Below are 25,135 nucleotides of genomic sequence, written 5' to 3'. Positions count from 1 at the left end.
GTCTCTGGGAAGTGTTGTGTAAATTTCCCTTGAGGATCAGGACTGAGAGATTGGAGAGAGAGTGGCCCTCCTGTGAGAAATGTGCCCCCACCGGTAATTGAGTGTTTCTGTCTTTGATGGATTTCCGATGTGCATTCATTCTGGTGCGCAGTTGTTGTTTGGTCTCTCCTACATATCTTCCATCAGGGCATTTGGTGCACTGGATGAGGTATATTACATTTCTGGAGGTGCAGCTGTAAGATCCTGGGATGCTGATGGATCTGTTGTGGGGTGTAGTAATTGTGGGGGTGGTGGAGATGTGTTGGCAGGTTTTACATTTCTTGTCATGGCACGGTCTGGATCCTTTTGGTGTGTTCTGGGCTTGAGGAAGTTTGCTTCTGGTGATGAGGTTGGCGAGGTTTGGTGCTTGTTTGAAGACTAGGATGGGTGGCTCTGGGAAGATCTTTTTAAGAATAGGGTCTCTTCCTAATATGGGTTGCAATTTTTTGAGGATTTTCCGTACAGGTTCAAGGGATGGGTGATACGTCATGAAAAAGATGGTAATTTTGATCCTTAGGCCATTGGAGTAGTTGTGGTTTTGCGTGAGTTCTTTGCAGATCTGTCAAAGACTGACACTAAAGAGTGAAAGAGCAAATATATCCATCTACTTGTTTATGTACATATATCTGTATTTTTAATGTGCCAAGCACCTCAGTATCCAAGTTGCTTGAATTTTGGTCTTAAAAGCATTATTTTTTACATTTCAAATAATGAGCCATAGTTGCAGACCAGGATCCTGTTATGCTAAACATTGTACAGACACAGATTAAAAGATGGTTCCTGTTCTACTCTCTTATGGAAGCCAAAATCCTTTTGACAGCTAGCTGATCATTTTAGGAGTATCCAGGTACGTTTTTATGACATCTGTGTGTATGGAAGAAAAAGGAATAGCTGACTTGCAAGTTATTAGGGCTCCTAGCTTCTTAATGAAGTTTAATGTTTATTTACTTCATATTCTAAATGGAATGATCTTAGCTATTGTTCATAATAATTCTTGGCACTGCCTAGCACCTTTTATTCAGAGAGCTCAAAATGTTTTACAAGTATAGGTAAGCATCATAGGTAAGCATCTCCATTCCCCATGGGAAATTGTGGCATGAGAAGTAAGTGACACCCAGTGGCTAACCTGTTACTCTTCCAACAAGTGTTAGGAAAGCTCTTTTAAACTAACTGTCTTGTGTTTTTAATTAATATAACTACATGCATGTGTGCGTCATTTCAGCAAAATGTGTGTATACACATATATATGCATGTACATCTATATACATGTGTGTATGCATATACCCACATATGAATATGTAGTTAATCTGTGTATACATATATATTAAACAGAATGCTTTAGGGGGGACCTTTGGAACTGTGCACTTTCTCCGCCTTGCTTTTTGACAAGCTCTTGTGGCAATTGTAGATGTGTTTTTACTATATATGCTATATGGATAGATGTTAACATTTAATATGTAACTTTGGCTCTGGTGCAGTCCCTGTATTTATCCAAAGGTAGTATTACTGCATGGAGAACAGTAAAATACAAGGAGTATGAATGATCCCCTTCCCAGCCAGGTTTCATCTTACGTTAACTCAAAAGGAGTTGACTTGCCTACAAGACCTTATTCTTTCTATTACTGTTAGTTGGACTGTCTCTAAATAACTCTCTTTTTTTGCTCTCTGCTATTTAACGTTTAATCAGGGAAAATTGCCAGTAATTAAAATAGCTGGTTTTTCACATCCTCTGAACCTCAGGGGTTCTCAATGTTTTCTGTACACAGTAAAAAAAATCTCAGTGTCCTAGGTATTGTTTAACGGAAAGTTCACCATCTTTTCCTTTTCAGCAGAGAAATAATTTTTTTCCTTGTTTGTATATCAATGCAAATCTGATCAGTGTATTGTTTTGACTGCCTGGTTAGTTGCAGGAAGAAAGCTCCAGGAAGAGAAAATTGCCAGTTATAAGCTCAGTGGTCAAAGTGAAAAAATTCAGTAATGATGGAGAAGAGGAGGAGGAAGAAGAAGACTATGGGTTACGGATAGGAAGCATCTCCAGCAGTGTTTCTGTACCAGCAAAGCCTGAAAGAAGGTACTTGAAAATTTCTGTGATCTCAAATTTTTCATTATCAGTCTAATAGGGAATAGAAAACCTTGAGAGTTGAAATTGGTGATGCTTGCAGTGGCTGAACTATTAAGTGAATGTTTCATATCCCTGAAAAATTTTCCTACTATAATCATCACTTATGAATATCAAATTTCTCTAGAGTTGTTTTTCCTCACAGGTTTGTGCTCTGTTCTCACATACTTATGCCTTGAGGCTGAAGGTAAGAGCCTACTAAACTTTCAGAGCCTTACCCACCAAAGTGAACCACTGCTCCTTGCATTTAATAGTTTTGGATGAAATATGTAATCAGCAGTGGGGAAGTTTCTGCCCCACTGGGAGTAGGGGTCCAGACTAGAACCCAGGACCCCCTCACTTCTAGGGCAACATTTGTCCCGCTGTGCCATACAAACTGGCTCGTTTTTCTCTTGGCTGCCAAGTGGACGCCCTTCAAGAGAAAGGCTAGAGAGGAATCTCGGTAATGCCAAGCCTGTGGCCTGGGGGTTTGAGCACTTTGCTGGGAAATAAAGTCCCATTTGCTAGGAGATGTATGTTCAAACGCCCTCTGGATGGGGCAAGCCTAGAATCCAGGCTTCCTGTTCCCTGGGCAAATGCCTAACCATTAGACTAGTGGGTTAAAATGTTAAAGGATTTTTTTCTCCTCTGGTATATAAAGCCTATTAGTCATGGTTATTGCCTTAATAAATTTTGGGACTTACCCAACCTTAGGCATGTATCTGGGTGATTCTGTTGATCTGCAAAGATACCTGCCCAGAGTGCAGCCCATTGAGTGGACAGAGTTGCATCCTGAACTATGCATAAGTGCCCCAAACTGCAGTTATGTGGTTGTGACATGACATTTAGGCACATTAAGTGAAACAGGAATTAGCCTTGGTCCATGAACGTTATTTGTTCTACAACAAGGGGAAAAAAGATACAAACAACGGTATAAACATTTGTTACTTATACAGATTTAACAAGAGGCAAAGAGGATTTTGATATTTTTTTATTGGACAAACTACATGGTTGGGAGAGAAGTTTGGCCAAGTTTCAGGCACATGCTCCACTCTCAGTTCTTAGGAAGAGCAATGTGTGCCTTAAAGCTTGTTCAACATCTCTTCTATCTACACAGTTAGTCCAGTAAAATATAGCACAGAAAAGTCCCTTGGCTTTCATGTGTTCCCTGGACCATCCAGGCTAAAACATTCCAACCATACTAGTTACATGAATTTGAAATTCAGTCTCATTGCCTTGGGCCCTGGTTAGATATAATCTTTGAAACACTTTAAATGCTTTTGAAATGCTTCAGAGGATGAGTGGACAGATGTATACACCCTATGAAGTGCTCCCGAACTGGCCAAAGCTCTTCAAAACCAGCCCAAACAGAAACAGCAACTTTTGAAGTGTTTCATTTTGAAACACTTCAGGTTACATGTGCATGGTAAAACATAATGAGACAGGATATTGCTTGGTCCTCTGGCATCTCACAGTGCTCCTTTTCCTTTCTGTTCGCTGTGCCCTTACAATCAGGACAATCAATGAGTACTCCCTTGTGTGTGCAACCATTACTGGGGCTGGAGCACAGGAATGTCTGCATATCTCTTTCTCTCTGGTTTCCCTGTTCCAGCAGTGGGCTGGGGGAGAGAGGTGCCTCTCCACCTCCAGAATCAGAAGACCAGAGGCAGAGCATGTGGGAGAACACACATTGATGATTTGTCCCAAGCAAAGCCTCAGGATTGAGTAGGTCTGTTCATAGCCTGGGACTTTCAGTTGATCCTATTTTAGATTGGTGGATGCCTGCTGAAGTGGTAGACAGATGTATCAATTGTATTGATGTGAAAGGTACTGATACAAAAGCCCTTACTATGTAACTATTATGTCTGCATGATTCTGTAGCAATAGAAGTTATAACAAACTGATCCAACTTTGACCTTGTTTTGTTCAGGGTCAGAGTTGGACAGTTTGGTTAGAAACATATCTCCTTTGCGGTGGCCCTGATTGTCCCTAGTTTTGACCTGGAATCAAAATAGTGGCACAGCCGTGTATAAGCATTGCCTTTCCAAGTTTCATTGCTGTTCTACTGCCAGTAGGTGCCAGTGAGACGTGTTACACTGTCTGACAGGCCCATCCCTGGGACAGCCTGCAGTAGGTTTACATGGCATCTCAAGGAGAAAGCATTAGCACACTTTATCTCACATACTTTACAGATATTGGAAGCAGCACAATGGGAATGTATCTCTATAGGATCCTAGAAGAAGCGAACTGGGAGAACAAACTGGTAGAAGCATTACGTCTGCTTACAGCCTCATAGAAGTTCCTCTTTGAAAGAAACGTTTTTGTGGTGTATCTGCCATTTTTCTGGAACTGCAAATGGCCTGAGCGTGTGAAAACATGCTTTTTGTAATGCTGCAAGGGAGTTCATAGTGCTAAATATGAAGCCTGTGTCCATACCCTTTGCTAGTTTAGATTGTAACAGCTGCTGTATGCTCCTAAGCAACAGCTCCCCCTCCCTTTTTAAAACAATTAAAAATTGCATTTGTCCATATGCTGAAATTACCTTTTTCATGATGTTTAAAAAAGGAATGAGGCTGGGGATGTATTGAATTTTTACTAAGGATTTTGGTTCATTGCTGCCTGGTTACCTGATCAATTGGTTGAAAATGTTTCGGTGGAAGAAACGATTACACAAACATATAAACATATCATTTGTAGAGTGTCATGATAGTAGATATCATGTCAGTAAAATGATAAACACATACCTACAATGACCAGCTGAATTCATATATCTGCAGAGAAAATTAATTGTATTTCTCCCTCTCTCTCTCTCAGACCTTCACTGCCACCTTCCAAACAGGCAAATAAGAATTTAATTTTGAAAGCAATCTCTGAAGCCCAGGAATCGGTTACAAAAACAACCAATTACTCCACAGGTAATGCATACTGTTTTTATGCTTGGCAAAGCTACGCTATTTCTACATCATATCTGATAAATCAGCATTAATGTATGGTGTTGCAAGGAAAATAAAAGTGTAATTTGAAACCTGATGTAATTATACAACTTGATCTATGGAGAATTCTTTATACATTCTGTATCTGGCAATAACCTACAGAGAGAAATTTTGGAAATAGAGCATAAACAAAGAAGAAAAAATGCTTAAAATATTTGAAATTAGTTGTGATAGAGAAATGCAAAAAAGGCTTCCCCCAGTGTTAGGAGCTGCACAGGAAAAGTTGTATGTTCCAGCAGTAAGGGGCTTCTCTAGTGTAACTGCTAACATCTGGAACTAGTTACCTTTTAGCTTTTAACCCTTTTGACGTGTGCTGTTTAGCCAACTGCTACTCTTCACCTCCTTCACATATTCTCTTCCTGCTCTCATAAAAAATGAAGCTAAATAGATAGCAATGGGGCAGACCACGTGGGATTTATGAGTAACGAAACCTGTCAAAACTCCATCAATGATGTTTCAGTCATATTCCCTGAACTCTAAACATACTCTAGATAGGGGGATTATAACTCCATTTGAGTGGTTCATGGATATCTTTGAACAGCTGTCCACATATAGACATTAAGTTTTAGGAAAGGATTTAACTACAAATGAGTGATTCTTCCCATTCCTGCCAGTGTCTGCACCTTTCCACTGACACATATGGGTAACTGTCATATGATAGTACTGTGTGTGGTATACCTTGACTTTAGGATGGCTTTTGATACGGTTTCGCAGAACGTTCTCACAGGCAAGCTAAGGAAGTATGGGTTGGATGAATGGACTGTAAGGTGGATAAAAAAATGCCTGGATCATTGGGCTTGGAGACTAGTAGTCAATGGCTTATTGTCTAGTTGATAGCCAGCCAGCTAGACATCAAGTGGAGTGCCCCAGGGGTCAGTCCTGGGACTGGTTTTGTTCAGTATCTTCATCAATGACCTGGAAGATAGCAGATGACACAAAGCTGTGGGGAGTAGTAGATATGCTGGGGGCTAGGATTAGGATTCAGAGAGATTTAGACAAATTGGAGGACTGGACCAAAAGAAATCTCATGATATTCAATAAGAGAAGTACAAAGTCCTGTACTTAGGATAGAAAAATCCCATGCACTGGTACAGGCTGGGAACTGACTGGCTAGGCAGCAGCTTTTGCAGAAAAGGACCAGGGGGTTATAGTAGAAAATAAGCTGAATATGAGCCAACAAGTGTGCCCTTGTTGCCAGAAAGGCTAATGGTATACTGAGCTGCATTGGTAGCACTAGTGAGTCCTGATGCAGCACTGATGAGGTTACATCTGCAGTACTGCATTCAGGTTTGGGCCTCCCACTACAGAAGGGATGTGGACAAATTGGAGAGAGTCCAGCAGAGGGCAGTGAAAATGGTGAGGAAGCTGGGGCATGTGACTGCTGAGGAGAGCCTGAGGGAACTGAGCTGCTTTAGTCTGCAGAAGAGAAGACTGAGAGGGGATTTAATAGCAGCCTTCAACTACCTAAAGGGGGTCCAAAGAGGATGGAGTTGGACTGGAACAGATTACCCAGAGAGGTTGTGGAATCTCCATCTTTGGTGGTTTTTAAGACCCAGCTAGCTAAAGCCTTAGGTGGGACGATCTAGTCAGGGATGGTCCTGCTTTGAGCAGGGGGTTGGACTAGATGACCTCCTGAGGTCCCTTCTAACCCTTATTTTCTATGATTCTAATGTCATGCTGATACTACTTTGTGCACGGCTGGGCAAAGATCATTCAGTGCATCTGTCTGGCTAAGGCTTCCCCTGTACTTCACTATCATCTGAAACGAGAATGAAAGTGATCCAGAAAGCTAACCAGACCTGTCATGGCCATCTCCCACAGACACAGAAGTTGACTGCAGCAATAAAATTATTGGTTATCTGTCTGCATATTTGGTTATCTTGAGAAGGATCACACTGGGCTTCTTTCTCACTCTCAAAGTTTTTGCTTAAATGGGCATTATGGCATGGGTGCTGCCAAGTATATTAAAAAACATAAGAGATGTAGAGGAGTGTTCTGTGGATAAAAGTACAATGATAAATGCATATTATAGTCAAGGAGATGGAGTGTTTTCCAAGGACTATTATTCTGTCTTAGAGAAGGTATTTAACTGAATGAAGTTAAAGGTAAGGCAGACAGGAAATGTGTCATTAAAGATATGTATCCAGTAGCTAACTGTATTGATTGATACCATCCGAAGGTTAAAAATAACATTAAGATGAAAGACATTTAGAAGGGAATCTGAAAATAGCATAGATCTGTAGCATGGTTTGGTCTGAATGGTTGAGGATTGCTCTAAGGTCAAGGTGATTTCTTCTTAGCAAGGCTTCTTTCCTTTTGCTAGACCAAAAAAAATCAGAACAGGTATTTTGGAGAAGAATTTTAATACTGGATACTTATTTTTTATAAAATCTAGTGCAGTATGTTTGCAGAAGACTTCAAATATCTGTTTGAAAGAGCTGGAGAATGTAGTTTGCAAAAAGTTATTGACTGTGGTGGTATAGAGAAAAATACAGGGAATGGTGCCAAATAGGTAGCGTGACCCTCAAGGCATGAATTTCCTTAAGACAAGATATGTCCTACAAAGAGGAAATAAAGAAAAAAGCGTTGATGGGGAAAACACTGAGATTACATAAGGTGTTATAATTAAAAGGATTCTTATACTGAAAGAGAAGATGGAGCAAGCATGGCTAAAGAATGAACTGGTATAAATTTAAATGGGGATGGAATGAATAGTATGAGGAGGAGGCAAAGATCACTGCCATCTTTGGAAATAAAGAAACAATGAAGTTAGCTTAAAATTGTTTGGGAGAATAATTTATTGAATCACTGTTATAAAACACATTCCATACAAAAATAAACTATTAAAAGAACATTTTAATGGCTGAAGTGAATCCCTCATAAATTAGGAAATGCCCAATGTAAAGTAATCTGTACAGCATTAATCATGTCGTTGGGTATAAGCATTCCAACATGGCTTTTAATTACATGTTCACATACTAATTTCTTCACAGGCCCCTTGCCCATTCATTGCCCAATGAAGGAGGTAGCTATTCATTACCTTTTTCTTTTTATCCTCACTATGCAGTGTCTTTTCACTAAATAGTCTTCAAATCCTCCAATAAGTAATGGAAGTTTTAGTTCTTCCTGGAGCTTTCTTCTGCCCTCCTACCACAGTATGTAAGCACCTCTCAGGCTACTAATGAACTTGTTTTCAAGAGTTAGGAGGACCATGTTATGCCCATTTTACCGATGAGGAGCAGAATTATTAAAACAAGCTAATGAAAGAGATATGAGAAGTCAAACCAATGAGTCCTAACTCCAACCCAGAGATTTACAATCAAATGGCTTTGGCAGCAGGCTCCTTAAATGTACCATGAAACACTGCAGGAGGCTCAGTGGAGCCGGGGAGCGCATACATTGCAGGAGAGGAAATGTGGCCAGAAACATTTACAAATCCACTGAAAACTTTACTGTGCTTGCAACAACAGTAATTTTGTGTGGTTTTTTAACTTGGCCAAAATGGGAACATACTCTGGACAGGGAGAGGGGAGAAAGCACCTCCCTCTGTTCAGGGCTTATCCCTACATTGAATTGAAACTTCTTGCTCTAAACCCCTAAGACACTAGAACTGCATTATAACTTGCAGAATAATGCAAATTATTCTGCATTTTTTTAAAAAAATACTGGGTGCATCTACATATGCACATATATTCTATATATATTCTCTAGATAGAAAGATAGCTATAGATATATATAGATTATGTGTGTATGTGTGTGTATTCTATATGCCAGGAAGAGCCGGGGCTGAGCCAGGTGGGCAGCGGCAGCACTGGGAGAAGGGGTTATGGGGGGGGCTGCAGCGCCGCCCCTTAGCCCCTCTTCCCGTGCCACTGCTTCCCACCCCAATCCCAGCTCCCACTGAGAAAAGCCCAGCGCAGCTGCAGCTCCAGCCTGCAGTGCAGCCTGCCCGCCCCACCCCACACAGATCCGAGGGACACATGCCCCCCTTCCCTTGTGCCCCCCCCCAGATGAGCTGCAGCTCCATTCCCCGCCCCTTCCTGGCTGGGCAGCGCCTACCCCAGCCCCTGCCCCACTGCCTTACTCACCGCAAGGAGTGTTGATCTGCCCTCCCCATCCACCACAACGGACTTACCAGCTGCACGCAGGTCTCCAAGCTGCCGGGCTGTTCTCCTCATTGCCTGCATGCTGCGCTGCGCCTGCACTCACACACAGGCATTTATCGGCTGCATCAGGCTGATTTCTGATGCAGCCAATTTTCTTTATATCAGTGCAGATCCGCTATCAGACCAATGTATCGGTGCACCTCTACTAGGAGCAGCTGACTCTAGTGGAAACTGCCAATTTATTGCGCCTTAATTGCATGTATAGATGCACCCACTAAGTGTCAGATATTCTTAATGCAGCTGGTTCTGCTATCCCAGGCATTTTATGGTTTGTAATTATTTCACATTGTATTTAAACAGAAAATGAAACTAAGATAACTTAAAACACACTGGATAAAACAAAGAGAAAAGAGACTGAAAGATAAATCCAACACTTGGCAATGCCTCTCATACTGTCAGGTCTAGCCACATGAAATTCATTTAGACTGCAGCAGTCCATCCCCCTCCCCACCAACGCGCGCACACACTGTCTGTTTACCATTTTGTTCTTTATTTGATTATAATGCTTCTTTGTCTTGGAAAGTGGGTTCATGTATGCTATTGCTATTACTAATCTGATTGCTTCAGTGGAGGCTAGTGATAGAGCCCACTAGCTTTTGTGAGAGGTCAAAAATATATCTTACAGCTAGGTGTTTTGAGATGCAGTACATGCCAGTCCATATACTGCTTTTACTGTATATATTTACTTAATTTTTGAGAAATAAATGGCATGTAATACCAAAATAAATCTAGCATCACTGCTTTATATTTCGTTGTTATCATGCTCAACTTTTGTTCTCATGATTTAAAGTTCCACAGAAACAGACCGTTCCAGTCGCACCCAGAACTCGAGTTGCCCAGAATGAAACTCAGTTAGAAGTGATCCATGTGCAGACCCAACCGTCTAGACCATGCTCCCAGACTCAGGCAGAAGAACTAAAAGACCAGACAATAGAAAGAATTCAAGGTAATTCTAACAATGCTGTTCAAAAAGCGATACATAGTAAAACTCCTATGCATGAAAGCCTAAAATAGGCTACATCAGTTTGCTGCATCATAATGCAAAAATTGATTCCTGTTGCTGGCTTTAAAAGTAGGTATAAGTTATAAACAAGGGGTGCATACAAGTATTATATTTCTACTGATGGAATTGCAATTAGACGAGCGCGCACGTGCCTCCACTTTGAGACGCCACAAGAGGCACGCTATGAATGGAAAAAAAGTTCCCCACGCTGGAAATCCAGGTATCAACCCCCCCCCAAAAAACAAACAAACAAAAAAAAAAAACACCTGTAGGAAGAAAGCAGGGCAAGGCACAGTCCTGAACCGTGCCCTGAGATAATCTGGAAGCCAGTTCTCCAGAGAGACGCTCTGGTTTCTGGACCAGGAAAGCTGTGCGCTAGCAGGGCAGGCCAGGCTGGGTCCATTCAGCATGTACAGAGCCCATGTCACACAGCACGGTGATGCCACAGGGCAGGGGGGTGACATGTGAAGGCTCCTGCTCAAGTCCCCCACACACCCAATGCTAGTAGTCTAGCACTGCTAGCCATCTGGGCCATGTCCAGTGCAGTGCTGCCGGACCCACAGTCTGTGTGGGGAGAATGGGCTCAGTCTGACCTGACCTGGCATGGCACAGCCCACTAGTGTGCCTTTGGACAGGACCGGGACATACAGCTGGCCCCAGGCTCTAGCTCCCCCTGGCTGCAGATCTGAGAGGAGCTGGGCAGGGTCATTTTGCCCCAAGTGGCACAACTTGCCCCACGCCAAAGTGCATGTCCAGGCACATGTGCTAAGGCAAAAATCCCCAGCACAAATTTGCACCACTTCTGTTTGAGCTGCTGCAAGAGCACGTGCCTGCATGTGTGGACGCACCCCAAGTGTAAAAGCCTTCAAGCAGTTTCTGTCAGAGCAAAAGTAGCAGATCTGGTAGATACTTCCACCACCTCTGAGGAGATAAAAGTAATCTCCAGTAGAGTTTCTACTGGAGAGATGAACACTTGTACACTTTACCTCTCCAATAGAAGCCTCCATGCTATTTTCTGGCTTCCCAGAGTGTGTAGCTCTAGTCCCTTCCCCTCCAGAGAGACAGTCTGTGATATAGCTGGACTCTGCTGCTGTGGCCTAGCACCAAAGCAAACCTTTCCCCTTGTCAGTTTTGGGGCTGAGAAAACCCCAGCCTCTCTCCACAGCTCCAGGGATGTGCAACTGACAACTCCCCTGACGAGTGCCTAGGCTTTAAATGCTGCCCCCATAGCCCATCTAAGCGGTGGAAGTAGTATTTAAAGCCTGGGTGCCAGGAATGGAGTGGGGAAGCTGCTGTTGCCCACTCCCCAGACAGAAATCCCTAGTGTGAGAAGTCAGTGGAGGGGTGGCCCTGCTGCTCAGTCCACTTTGGGAGGTCCTTGGCGTGAGCAATGCCGCAAGGGTCTGCTCGCTCGCATCTGAGGTTCTGGTTTGAGGACTGGGCAGGGGATTTCCCCCTCTGCTCCAGTACCCCATTCCCAGGACCATCTAACCCCAACCACACACACCTGACCTGCACTGGAACCGGGAACATGGGCTGATGCCAAAGAGTAAGGCTCCAGGGCTGCTGGCGAGGAAATCGACAGGCTTGAAAAGTTAGCAGTGGGTTATCTGTCTGAAAGCTTGATAGCTGAGAGAGGGAGGGGTGTTGTGAGGAAGAGGTGGCCCCCTGAGCTGGCCAGCCAGTCAGCCCTGACCTGTCTTTGGATACTGTCAGCTGTCTCCAGGCTAACAGGGGAACCTGCATAGTACTCTGGGGCCCCTTGGCTGGGTGCTGTTGGCACAGACTGTTTCAGAGCACTTATCTGGACAGACTCATGGAACCTTGCACAAGCATTACACAGTAGTGTTTCCAGCTGCTCAAACTAAACTGGTAAACTTCTACTGGTTCATTTGGGAACTTGCATGCACCCAAGTTTTGTTATAATGAAGTTGTTCTATAATATACAACAGAAATGATTGGTTGGAGCAATAGGACCTAAGCCTTCTAAAATCTTTTGAAAGATGTGGGATAAAAGTGCCTAAGCACTTTTGAAAATTGGACTTGGGAGCCTAAGTCCTGTTATATCAAAGAATTGCTCCTAAGTCACTTAACATAGGCATGTTTGAAGATATTACTTGTCTTTGAATATCATACAGGTGAATTCCTTGAACCATATGTGTGAGTTGAATATAAACTGTGTATACAAATATCTGGTCAATGTTGTACCTACAAACTGGTGTCCTTTAGTATTGGCCTTGCCTACTAGAGTTCATTGTTTGTTCTATTTGCTCAGTTAGCCTCAACCTTGCAAATACACATTGTCTTAGGTTGTCCTTTCATGATGATAAATCCTGCAGGTATTTGCAGGGCTGGGGTCTTAGCCATCTTTTGTTCAATAGAAACATTTTTGAGGAAATGTCTTGAAAAACTATTTTTATTGTGACTCGGCTATAAACTAATGGTTCCCAACAGAAGTTTGTGAACATTGGTGGCCTGAGAAGCCATAATCAACAGTCTAATGATTATACCCTTATTTAGTCTGCTTACTTTTTAATTAAAAGTTTCATGATAAGGTGCCTCATAGTCCTTGAGAAATACTTGGTCATATGTGTAACAGTGGTGGGTTGTAGGATGTGTTCCAATGAGAAATGTTCAGAGAAATGAATTCTTTATTCTTTAAAGAAGATACTAGACTTAGACAGAATTCATTTATTCATATTAAACATGTAGAATAAGTTAAAACGTTACATGGACTTGAGTGCGATGACTGTCAGATTGGCCTCATTTTATTGCATAAAAGTGGTGACCGTTTTGCATTAGATTAATGTAATTGCTGTTTTTTTAATGCCTTTGCTTTTTGTTTAGTCATATTTTCTCTAGTATTTTATGCAGGCAGAATATTTCAGCGTTAGAATCAGTTGGAATAATATATAGTAATACATAGTAAGCAGCTTTTCTGGTTTAGTTTAGCTTATAAAAATGCATCTGTGTGCGAGTCTTTTTCTGTGTGTGTTAGTGTGGCATGCATGTTTCCTTAAAATGTTTAGATGGAGACTGGTGGAATAGTTTTTCCAGGTCCTAACAACATATCTAATGCAGAAGACTGGTAAGCTAATTTATCTAGTAGTTTTAATATCACCGTAAAGTAACCCTTCTTTGAGTTAGCTCCCTGCCTTCAAACATGCACATGGTCTTAAACATAGAAAATCCATCTAAAACCTGGAGGAACAAAGGTGCTGACAGATATGGTCTTCGTTGTACTGTTTCTGCCTGAATATTCTGCATCTACAAACACGTTCTACAGCCAGAAACAACAGTGAGAGAGACTGGCTTTTTCAATAGCTGGATATTGCCATGATCCTATCCTGTTGCAGGAAATTTCTTACTGCTTTTGAAAAATTTGAGATAGAACATATAAATTGCAGGAAGCAAAATGTGTTCCTCTGTTAGGTGTTATATATTTTAAGACTGGAAAGAATTAGCACCTGCTTTGGTGTTCTCATTCACCCTGTAGTTTAATTTTGCCATGCAATAAAATGTGCTTCTAATTTCTGTTTTCTTTAGAAACTGAACAAAGGCAGCTCTTTTCTCAGCTCCAAATTGACCCTTATGTTGAAGAAACTTTGCAGATGGCTCAAGGTCCAAAGGCTTTTCTTTTATAAAAAGTTTCTACCATGTGTTACTTTTTACTTTGCCACAAATGGATCAAAATAGTTTTCCATTTCAGTTAGTTATATACTGATTTATAATATTTTGTGGTTTGTAGAGCTTATGAAGTGAAGTCCCTCTGTCAATAGGTGCCAAAATCTGAGGTATTGGCATATGAATTCTCCCCAGCGCCCACCCCAGTAACAAGTTGTTGGTCAGGCTCAGGCTGGAAACAGATGTCTTAGGTAGAGCGCTATCAACTGTGCTGCGATATGTTGTGGCACAGCTCATTGCACTCCAGAGACGTCTGCAGATGTCCCCAGTGCCACACCCCAGTTTGGGGTACATCTGCAAGTGGGGGAAGCCCCTGCTTATAGAATTGCCCCTCGTGCTGGGGATTGGGGAAATTCTCCATGGGTGTCCTTCCACACCTGCAGGCACACGTGGGGAAATTCCTATTCAGAGGAAACTCCCTTTGCGAGTTTGAGGGACCCAGTCCTGACTAAGCCTTAAAACAGGGCTTTTCCCTGCCCAGCCAGACCCGCTCCTTTGCAGTTGTGGGGGACAGGTCTGGGTAAGTGGGGAACCCTTACTTCTATACTTAGAGAAGCACCCCAAAATTCACTGGGGTGCCCCTGTCAGCGGGAAAAGCAGGCAGATGGCCGAGGGGCTTGAGGGGCCCTCAGGATCCCAGAGCACCTGCCTGGGGTGGTGGGAGAGTACAAGCAGCTCAGGCTGCTGTACTCCCCTGCCACAGAGGTAATCAACATCCATTGCAATAATGTGTGAAGTCTGTTACTGTCTTTTATAAGCCACTGATATTCTTCTGATGTGGTGGGACAAAGGATATCAGTGTCTGTTTCCTCACTATTTGTGTCGCCATAAAAATGTTTATGGTGGCACAAATGAGACATTAGGCGATATCTGTTTCTACCCTCAGTGTTGCAGTACTGTCAGCTGATATAATCAGTGTTTGGTGATATAAGTAAGGAAGTAAAATGATTTTTCTATCAATAACTCCTAGAAAGAGTTGAAAACAAGGAATTGCTAGTTGGCCTTTGCTAAGTATATATTTAAAAACAAATAGTTGAACAATGGAGTACAATAAAGTGATTTTTGCCTTACCCAGGTTATTATGCCCTGGAGTCTGTGGTCCACACAGACACTAGATCGTTTATTCTGAAGAAGCCGAAGCTGTCTGAGGAAGTAATGCCACAGAACCCGGAGCTGGGGAAGAGGGCTGCAGAAGCCATGCAGGCACTGTCAGGGCGTCTCATACAGACACGGTAAAATGTCATTTCTTTAAATGCCAGTAAAGGGGTAGAGGCCCAAATGTATATATGCTAAGCCATCCTCTGGTAATACATCTTTTTCACCTAGTGTGTTGATTTAACTATAATGGGATTCACAATTAGAGCAGCAATTAAGTATGTTTCTTGGTTTTTGTATGTTGCAAAAGTCCAGTCAGGATTGCCAAAAAAAATATGGGCGAATGTGCTGGCAGTGTAGAAAGAAGGGATACAATCTGACATGGATTTCTTTTAGGGTGAAGATGGATTCCAGGCTTGAATGTAGCTTGAGCAGGTCATTGGAATTGGGTAGCTTGCAAGTATGCGACTGTTGGCCTACTTGTACTGTCCTTTTTATATATGTACTTGTTATGTTCTGCTATGTTAGCAGGAAGATGCATGAGCTGATAAGAAGTTAAGTTTGTTTAACTCTTGTACTAGTTTATTTATTCTTAGCATGTCAGACATCACTAACAAAATAATTCTAGTTGTATCAATAACCTCTTGCTTGCCATAATTTTAAACAATAGTTAAGCAAAGAGTTGGTGGTAAACAAGGTTGATTTTTTTTTTTGATGGTGGAGAGAGAGCAATTGTGTCCTGATTAGGATTTCCTGGGAGTGTAGGTGAAAAATTTTGCTGCTATTACTGTTGAATCATTGCCCAGGAGCAAGCAAATAGCTCGTTAAAGGAGTCGGGTGTGCAGGGAGGGAAACTAAGTTAGCAGAATTGGCCTTCAAAGAATTTGACCAAGGGGAAGTGTGGGGCTTGGGGCAACCAAGAACGGTCCATGATAGTGAGTCATTTTCATTAGCTTAACTCAGTGACCAGTGGCAATAATGCTTTTATTTAATCTTACAGCTAAGTAACTCCCACCAGTGAGGGTTTTGGGGTGGGTGTACACGCACCCTCCAGCATCTTAAATATGGTCTCATTGAACTACAAACCACTTTTGTGGAAGTAAATGCTCTGTGTTGAGTGGTATTTAGCATACTCCTTCGACCACTTCACTGCTACTCTGTTTCTCGTTTAGAAAACTCAGAAAACTTCTGATATTTCAACCCCTTAAGCAACTTCAAACAGCCTCTGTTTAAAGAGAAACCACTTTCCACATTTTCCTGCTCTGAGAATGGAATTTGCCTATCAAAATTTCACTGACTTGAGGCCCAAGTGGACATCATTCATTTCAGCACTAGTGACGTAGTGAGGGTCCAATAACTTGTGGCCCTCCAGGGCTGACAGTTACTCCTTTATATCAGCAGTATGAGTTGAGCCATCCCATCTAAGGGGCCCCAGCTTTGACTTCTATCATAAAAGAGTCTTGATTTATTGGGTCTTAAGCTGGTAATGGTTTTTATGCATTTAAAAAATGTCTGTTTTTGGAGGTGTGTGTTAAACTTTAGTTGTTTTTCCCTCTGTAAGGTATCAGCACTTGTTTGGGATAGCTGCTGAATGCATGTGTGCCTTTTCAGCTTGTGTAATGCAGGCATCCCAAACTCATGCTTGTAAAACCTTTAAAATGTATCAGTGTAGATGTTTGGGCCTGTCTGTGTGATGGGACAAGTGCACATGCATTGGATACTTTTTTCCCAAGCATACAGTTTACTTGTATGCCTCAGAATTGATTTCTCTTGAACAGCTTAATTCAGGTGTTTCAACCTTTTTAAATAAGTGTACCCCTGGTGGCTGGTCCGTGGGGAGGGGGGAATGGTGCGTGGCTGGACGTGGGAGGGGCGTGATTTGGCTTACGGTCGGACACAGAGTGGTGGCAGTGCAGGGTGGTGGGTTGGCGGTGCTCCGTCCCCGCCTGCGCATACCCCCTAGGGCCTTCCCAAGTACCCCCTGGCTTAATTGTAACCCTTTGGTAAGTTTTGCATAAATGCTTCTTGGATCAGTCCACTGGGTCAGAGTGCACCATTGTGAAGTTTACCACTGTGGTGCAATTGCCTGCTCTACACTGTGGCAAAAACCAGTTCTAGCTGGGTTTCAGTGAGACCTCAAGCAACACTGAAATTTGAGGTTAATTATTATTGGTAGAGAAGTTCAGTTCCAGTGAGTGAAAAGGCTCCTTGTGTTTAACTTTCAATCTCTGGATTCATTGGTAGAGCTCTGTATCAGTACAGCTTGCTTCACTTGGACTTCTTTTCACTTACAATGGTTGTGATTAGTACATTGTGTTCTCTTTTGTCTGGTAGAGAACAGCCTGCACAGCCAGAAAAGCCTCCTAGTCCCAAGTTCATAGTGACACTGGATGGTGTCCCCAGTCCACCAGGGTACGTGTCTGATCAGGAAGAGGAAGAACTGTGTATAACTGAAGGACTGAAACCAGTTACCCAACATTCAGTCACAAGCAAGGGATTAAAAATCCCTCGAGTACAGCAGATGCAAGTTGTAACCAGACAGCTGGGGAGCCCTGAAGGTAATTATTCTAGCCAGTGGGACCTTTGTGCTGGGGTGGATGAGGGGCTACACTTGGGAGAGCACTTAGGTTTGTTTATTTATTTATTTATTTATTTATTTTAGTCTTGTACATCCTGCTTTTACTTGTTTTAATACTTAGTATCTCATTGATATAACAGTGAGAGTCCCCTTAGATAAGTGAAATAATGCAGGAGGTTAAAGGTGATATAACCTTAGTGCTATTTAACTTGGTGAACCAGTTTCACATGGGGAATTCTGCTCCACACAGTTCAATACACTGGTAAAATGTGTTTGTCATTTCTACAATTCCCTGCGTTTCCGAATGCCTCATTACACTGTTTCATCTAGGAGTGTTTCGGTTCCATGTAGAAAGCAGGAGATTCCAAGATGCATCTTTTTACTTAACCTACCTTGAACCTCTGGAAAAGTATCAATTTGGTTATTAACTGTAATCTTTCCAATCAGGTTTGCCCAAAGCTCTTTTTCACTATAGCCTACATATCTATATCACTTCAACTATAATTTGGTGATTCAGGATGAAGGGATAGGGTGCCATTTCCTTCCCAGTTGCTTCATCAATCAATGCAGCGATTTTAAGAATAGTCTAAGGAGCAAGCCACAGTAAGGAAAACAGAAAGGCTGAGATCCTCAGCGGTATTAAGATATTGATTTCAGTGGGAAGTAGACACCCAGGGTGCTTATTTGTGTGCTTTGGGAGGTGGGGGGGAGCACTTTAATTATTGTGGCTCCAAGAACCGCTCCAATTAAAGTACCTGGAGCATCATGTGTATCAGTGTCCCTGCACTGAAAAATGGCAGTGGGGGGCACTTTAACTAAAGCTCATCAAACAAGCTTAGTTAAAGCGTCTCCACTGCCATTTTTCAGTGTTAGGACGCTGAATACACGCGATGCTGGAATCAAGTCCACTCTGATGCACTGTAATTACAGCACGTCAGAGCAGCCTTAGTGCACGTGTATAGGTGCCACCAAATATCTTATAAGGATGCAGGACCAATCACTCAAGTACAGGAACTTCTAGGGAAGTAAGGGCATAAAAGTGAGGACTTCTTACTCAACAGATTAGGCCTCAGAGTAATAAGGATTGCTATTGCTTATTAGCTTAGTGTCAGAAATAACTTTTATGCTTCTTTTGCATAATGGCTTTATCTCCGAAAGACTGTCTCAGAGAAATGGAGCAGCATTGTATTAACTCATGCTTCAGCAAGACAGTTAACTAAGTCTGAACTGAAGAGCAAGGGAGAACCCAAATTAATGTTCACATCTGAGTTTGAACTTACAAAGCGGGCAGGAAATAAATCTGAGTTCATTTGTAGTCTGAGTGATTTCCATTTCTGTCTGACATCAACACTGTGCTGGGCATGTGCTGCATATAAGGTGATCTGCTTCGTATACTGTATTGCGCATGCAATAGGAAATGTCCCTTTTTCCCTTCTACAGTGGAGATAGAGCAAATGAGTGTGCCACAGAAACAGGAGAAGGTGCTTGAGCGTTGCAAGTACTGGCCTGCTTGTAAGAACGGAGATGAATGTGCATACCATCACCCCACGCTGCCATGCAAGTGAGTGACACAAAGCTTCTCTCTCTGAGTTCTGATCTTCTCTGCCCTTCTGCATTCCAGATATTGCTTCAGCTATTTCACCTTTTTTATTAGAAGAACATGGTTCAAGCCAGTGTAAAGCTGGTCATTTGGGGGCTAAGCTAAGCCCCCCTCCCCTTCTTTTTTCCGCTGATTGCTGGGAAGTAGTGAGGTTTCTCATCAGTGGGATCACAGCTGTGCTGTTCAGGGGAGAGCAGGAGTACTCCTCAGTGAGGGGCCACAAGAGACTTGAACACAAAAACTAAGAGCCTGGTTATGCAGCTCTTTAAAAAAACAAGGCCTGCGGATGTCATTGTGCCATTGACTTCTTTTGAATAGGCGGTGGCTGTCCAAGATAATGTTTTCTTGCCACTGCCATCCTGGCAGGCAGGTGAGCATTTAACTGAACCAGGGAGTGGAGGAACCTACTGCTTTAGTGTGAGTTTATTATCAGGTTTGGCCTCCATCAGTCTTGGTTTGATCTTACTCAAGAAGGTCATTTTAAATTATATCCTTAGAACACAAATCAAAAGCTGAAGTCTCACCTTTTTCCAGGCAGATGACCTGTATGCACTTGTCTGTATGCAGACATTACTGTGAAGTAGGCTGGAGGGTGTATTTATGTGCACCAGTTATTCCATGCTAACTCCCCCTGTGCACAGTAAGCACAGGGAAAATTACTGCACTTATACTGAAGGCCAGGTTCTCTTCCACCTTTTACATACAGTAGTGGAATTAGGTGCCTAAGTGCAGTTCTATTCCACCTCACCCAAATCCCTGAAAAACTGTTAGTGCAGAAGGTGGGTGGGTCCTCCTCCCCCTTACTGCTTTGTTGTGACTGACTCAGTCTTAAAATGACCATGTGTTACAGCAGTAGATGAATCAATGGATTTTCAGAACTTGGACAGGCTGAAATAAAATCCCATTTGGAGGCATAATTGGTGTAGAATGTGGTTCTGAAAGCATCAGAGTAGCTAGCATGGAGTAGCTAGTGTGCCACAAGTGGACCCTGTGGCTTATTTGGCAGTAACTGCCCTATGTGGACAAGCCCTGGGTGCTGGCACAGACCATATCTCACCCTAGGAACCTTTCTGCTTCAGGAGGGGGTGTGCAGGAGCTGCTCTGTGGACAACGCCTAAAATAACTGGTTTGTTTTTTCCCTAAGAGTCTTTCCCAATTGCAAATTTGCTGACAAATGCCTGTTTATCCACCCAAACTGTAAATATGACGCCAAGTGCACCAAGCCAGACTGCCCCTACACCCATGCCAGTCGACGCGCCCCATTGCCACCTCCAAAACCAGGTGAGCAAGTTTTACTACAGTCATGGGAATTTCATTGACTAGGAGAGAGATGGTGCATAGAGGGCCAGGAGCTTCCCTAGCAAAATCTGATTTGGTGAATCAGAGTGGGGCACAGTATGTGCTAGATTAGACAGTTCTGACTTTATTACCCAGTTGGCACTGGGACTAAATGATGTCAGAAAGACAAAGAACAATGTCAGCCAGGCCACTCTCACTGTTGTGTATGTGTTGCCCTTGGTTGCAGGAAGCTGAGTTGTGTGTGGCCAAGGTGATGGCTCACAAAATCAGCCCAAGCACTTGTAATAGCTCAAATAAAGCAGCAGCTATGCAAGAGCAACACATCTAAGCTTGGCCCAGGTTTGATGTGCAGTGGAACAGGGACTCTCTCTTGACACAAACTTCAGACTTATGTTTCCGGAACCTGGCTTGGCCACCAAATTTTACATGCTTGCCATCTGATGGATCTTTTACTCCAGAAATCATAGCAACTCACTTTCTGGAGTGAAACAGCTTACTGGAAATTTGGTTAGTCTCAGCCCACAAAAGCTTGTGCTGAACATAAATGTACTTTGATTAGTCTGTAAAATGCAAATCTACCCTGCCTTCTACTAGAATTACTTGGATTGATGATCCTTTAAGTCACATCCCAAAGACTGCATCTTCACTGGTATGGTGCCTCCTGCTGTCCTATGGAGATGTCAGGACAGAGTCCAGTATACTGATTGGCAGCATGGCTCCATTTCCTGGCAGTCCTAAGTGTTCGTGGGATGGATCCCACCCGCAGCCTAAATGCAGTCGTTGGGCTATTCTGCCTAAATTCCGGTGCAGAGTTGGAAAGAGTACTTGGCAGCCTCTGTACAGATGCACTGAAGAGCTTCTTCAAGTGGCTGCATCATTGTCTTGTTCCATCCCAATATTTGTGGTACTTTAGTGCCCCATAGAAAAGTAGGGCTAGAAGGGGGGTCAGGGTCATCTAGGAGGCCAACCTTTTTTGGCAGGCATGCCACAGACTAGTCCCATAGTCTCCTTAAATGCCACTCCCATCCCCTTCCTTTGCCTGTTCTACTGCTCTGCTTTCTGCTCAGTATTCAGTGTTCCCTATCCAGTTGCTTACTCTGCTTTCAACTTCCTGCCCTATGTACCCAGCTTGATATCTTCTCCTTTCTGCTTCCTGCCCTATCTGCTGTCTGTCCCCTCCCTGTTCTGTCACAGGCCACATGCAGAGGCTGACTGCCACTTATGGTACTCTGTCGCAGGTTGGCCACCCCGGTCTAGTCCAACCCCTTACTCAAGGCAGGATCATCCCTGTCTAAATCATCTTAGATTAGTCATTCTTACCCTTTTCAGACTCGGGCACCCCCTTGGAAAATGCCAGCTCTTAGCTTTCACTTGTGTTTTTTGACTGTGGAAAAATACTAGAGCAATTCTTCTTTTGCAAAGAACTCAGAAAGTTCTGACCACAACAGATCAGGATGTTTTTGACACTGGAGTCCCATTCGAAATCTTCCGGTTTATCTTGCACACTTAATAGTGCTAATATTGTACAGCTCCCATGGCATCTATAAAATGATGTCACATCATTTAAATCCCTGTCGCAGATAACTGTCTGTCTGTTCCGCTCTTAAAAAACTTGGGAACAACTATCACATAAATCGCCAAGCTATGATAAGGTTTAATTGTTTGAGATCCTCAGACCTAAGGGTGCTCAAAGTTCAAACTGTTAATTGATGGGAATGTGGAATTACTTTGGCCCCTGCAGCATTTTTGTTTTTGTGTTACTAGCACCACTGCCGGCACTGCCTGTGTCCTCCAGCAGCCTGCTCTGCAAATTCTTCCCTGCTTGTAAGAAAATGGAATGTCCATTTTACCACCCCAGGGTAAGTGGAATCTCTTTGCTCCTCTTTTCCTTTGTAGTGGGATATCTGAAATGTGTTATGTGGTTATGTGCTGTATTTATGTACATTACTTTGAATGACTATTTTACTGTCTATATTTTAATGTCCATTAAGAACATTTTCATACTTTCAAGGGCCCCCAGTTACCGTATCCCCCGTTTCCCGTATGTCACAGACTGTGATGCAGATGGATGCTATTCCGTACATAAAATTAAAACCTGAAGGCCAAAATAAACCAAGCCAGAGATTCAAACTCTGTCCACTGGTAGAAACTCTAAACAAAGGTTAACACTTTTTGAGATTGTCCGCAGCTTGTATCATTGGGTATCCACAGTGCATTTATAACATGCATTCCTGCATGCTCACGTAGAAAGTATGCTGGTGGCAGGGTCAAGACTGTGGGAGTTACTTTGCGTAAGTAATATGCAGACCTCAGATAAATTACCCAACACCAGATAGCTGAGGACAAAGGGCTTAGGTACATGAGAAAGTGAACCAGCAGTAACTGTCCCAGTGTGATGACATGGCTAGAGCTGTAAGGCATAACACTGAGTGGAACACACATGTTATTGTGGGGGGCAGTGCAGTACAGACATGCCCCAGTGCTGTTCACTAACCTGAATACACAGGTTGCCCAGGTTGCACCTTCTGAGATGCAAGCTTTCCTTGGTCTGAAATACTGGTCCCCTAAACTGGATGAACCCTATGCTGCAGTTGATGCTGTCCCATGATACACACTTCCCAACTCTGCCCACCCCCCAGGTGTTAATTAAATCAGTAATTGTGTCTTTCAGCGCAGTTTATTCCAATGTATGTTTTCATGCTCATTATTTATGAAATACCTTGTGTATGTACAGGAAGTAGCATCTCTTCCACCATTGGGCTCCATTAATAATGCGATTCATTTGTCAAGTTATTAACCCATGATAGTATGTTAGATCATACAGCACTATGTACTTGTGCATCCAGTGTGCCAGGTTAGGTTGCTTGTGGATTTAGGAGACTAATTTCAATCCTTTCTGAATGTCTCTAATCTGATTTGTTAGCATTGTAGATTTAACACGCAGTGTACAAGACCAGATTGTACGTTCTACCATCCAGCTGTTGCCGTACCTCCACGCCATGCCTTGAAGTGGACTCGAACTCAAGCCAGGTAAGCTTAAGCAGTCTTTCCTCTGGTGAGTTTTAAGGCCCTGATCCCATAAATATTTATGCATGTGTGCAACTTTACTGACAAAAGTCTGAATGATCAGGGCCTAAGACTGTTTGCAAGAACCAGCTTCCCTAATGTTTATTTAAAAATCCTATTATAGAACTGTGGTCTAAGTTTTAGAACTCTGTATTTTTTTTATTAAGTTATTTAAATATTTACTCATTTAACCTTAGAACAGTGATACTCAACTTATCTGGCTGTTGTGGGGGGAAGAAGGGGACATACCTGATCAGGCTGTATTGTATCTTGGTCAGTCCTGCCTTAGAACATGGGGGAACTAGAACAGAGTTAACTGGATTCCTGATCTCCGAGTAGACCTTACTGTTCTCCAGTTGAGCTGCAAACACCACATTTCTTCTTCTACCTTGTGTTAGATGATAATATTGACTCCTCTTACCCCTAGCTGTTAATTAGCCCTCATCTTCAACAATGAGATTTTTCTAATGTGGTATGAACTGATGTATTAGTAACCATTTTTGGAAAATATTAATTACTTCTGAAAATACTAGTAGGAGGAGAAATTTTACCTCTAAAACTTCTGTTGTAGAGAGAGAAATGAATTAAAAGAATGTAATATAAAATAGCCAAAATTTACAGCTGACCTAGTTTGTGCTGAGAGGCTTATTGCTTGCCAGTTTTTCTGTTTCACTATACAGATTTAAGATCACTGTGAATATGTTTTTCTGCATGTTTTGCATACTCTGGTAGTAATGGCTTGTTTGTTTGTTGTTTCTTTCTTATCATATTTATATAACAGTTTCTACAAGTTACCAGCTTTATGCCAGAAAAACCTTTGTAAAAATCTCATTAAGAAAATCTGTACCTTTAACCTATTTCTCTTTATATTCCAGTTCCCCTAAAAGTAAATGCTTATGTAGCAGCAGGAGTTACAGGTTTTGAAAACCAACTCTGAAAGCCAAAACTTTCAAACTTAGGTGATTTGAAGTTTGACATCTAAGTGAATGGCCTAGTTTTCAGAAGTGTTCCAACAGAAGCTGAAGTTGTTTGCAGCTACAGATGTTCAGAAAAATCAGGCCTGTCCTGAAATAAAATGCCTAAACAGAGATTTAGGAGCTTAACTTTAGGTGCCAAATGTTGGCTTGCCTTAAAAGTTAAAATCTTTGGGGCCTTTTTTTTTTTTAACCTGAAAAGCAAGTGTTGCTGTTTTGACTGTTAACTGGATGGGATGGCATAGCACTCCTCCCATCATCTTTCATAAGTGGTTAATTGTGTGGGGTTTTTTCGCCCTCCAGTGAATAATTATGATACGACTTGTGGATAAAAGTTACCACCTTTGGACAGAGTGGAGAGGAACATTCATCAGAAGGAAAAGAGGATGCTACAGAACTTTACATGTTATGAACTTGAATATATATTGTTTTCATAAGATAAATTTGATTGCATATTTGAAATGTCTCTAATTTTTCCAAGTTTGTAAGTTTAATAGTTGGTTTTACATTTTTTTACACTGTAAAGAGAAAATGTATGTG

General features: G+C 42.3%; 1 protein-coding gene across 4 annotated transcripts in view; it reads left to right on the top strand.

The window, feature by feature from the left end:
• Positions 1-25,129, top strand: part of ZC3H14 (zinc finger CCCH-type containing 14) — a 42,025-nt gene extending 16,896 nt beyond the window's left edge. The window contains exons 6-16 of one of the 4 annotated variants that reach the window (XM_025215553.1): positions 1,944-2,110; positions 4,952-5,052; positions 10,087-10,242; positions 13,846-13,920; positions 15,059-15,215; positions 17,413-17,636; positions 19,097-19,217; positions 20,401-20,537; positions 22,320-22,414; positions 23,479-23,585; positions 24,497-25,129. In XM_025215553.1, coding sequence (XP_025071338.1) covers positions 1,944-2,110; positions 4,952-5,052; positions 10,087-10,242; positions 13,846-13,920; positions 15,059-15,215; positions 17,413-17,636; positions 19,097-19,217; positions 20,401-20,537; positions 22,320-22,414; positions 23,479-23,585; positions 24,497-24,545 — 1,389 coding nt within the window. In that variant the 3' untranslated portion in view covers positions 24,546-25,129. Of the gene's footprint in view, positions 1-1,943; positions 2,111-4,951; positions 5,053-10,086; positions 10,243-13,845; positions 13,921-15,058; positions 15,216-17,412; positions 17,637-19,096; positions 19,218-20,400; positions 20,538-22,319; positions 22,415-23,478; positions 23,586-24,496 lie in introns of those variants that run through there. The other 3 variants (XM_006033663.3, XM_025215554.1, XM_025215555.1) reach the window with 3 other exon arrangements.
• The last annotated feature ends 6 nt before the right edge of the window (positions 25,130-25,135 follow it).

Source organism: Alligator sinensis, unplaced genomic scaffold, assembly GCF_000455745.1.
Source record: "Alligator sinensis unplaced genomic scaffold, ASM45574v1 scaffold1141_1, whole genome shotgun sequence".
Lineage (NCBI taxonomy): Eukaryota > Metazoa > Chordata > Crocodylia > Alligatoridae > Alligator > Alligator sinensis.
The sequence above is the reverse complement of the archived record's forward strand: the minus strand, read 5'-3'. Positions and strand labels throughout refer to the sequence as shown.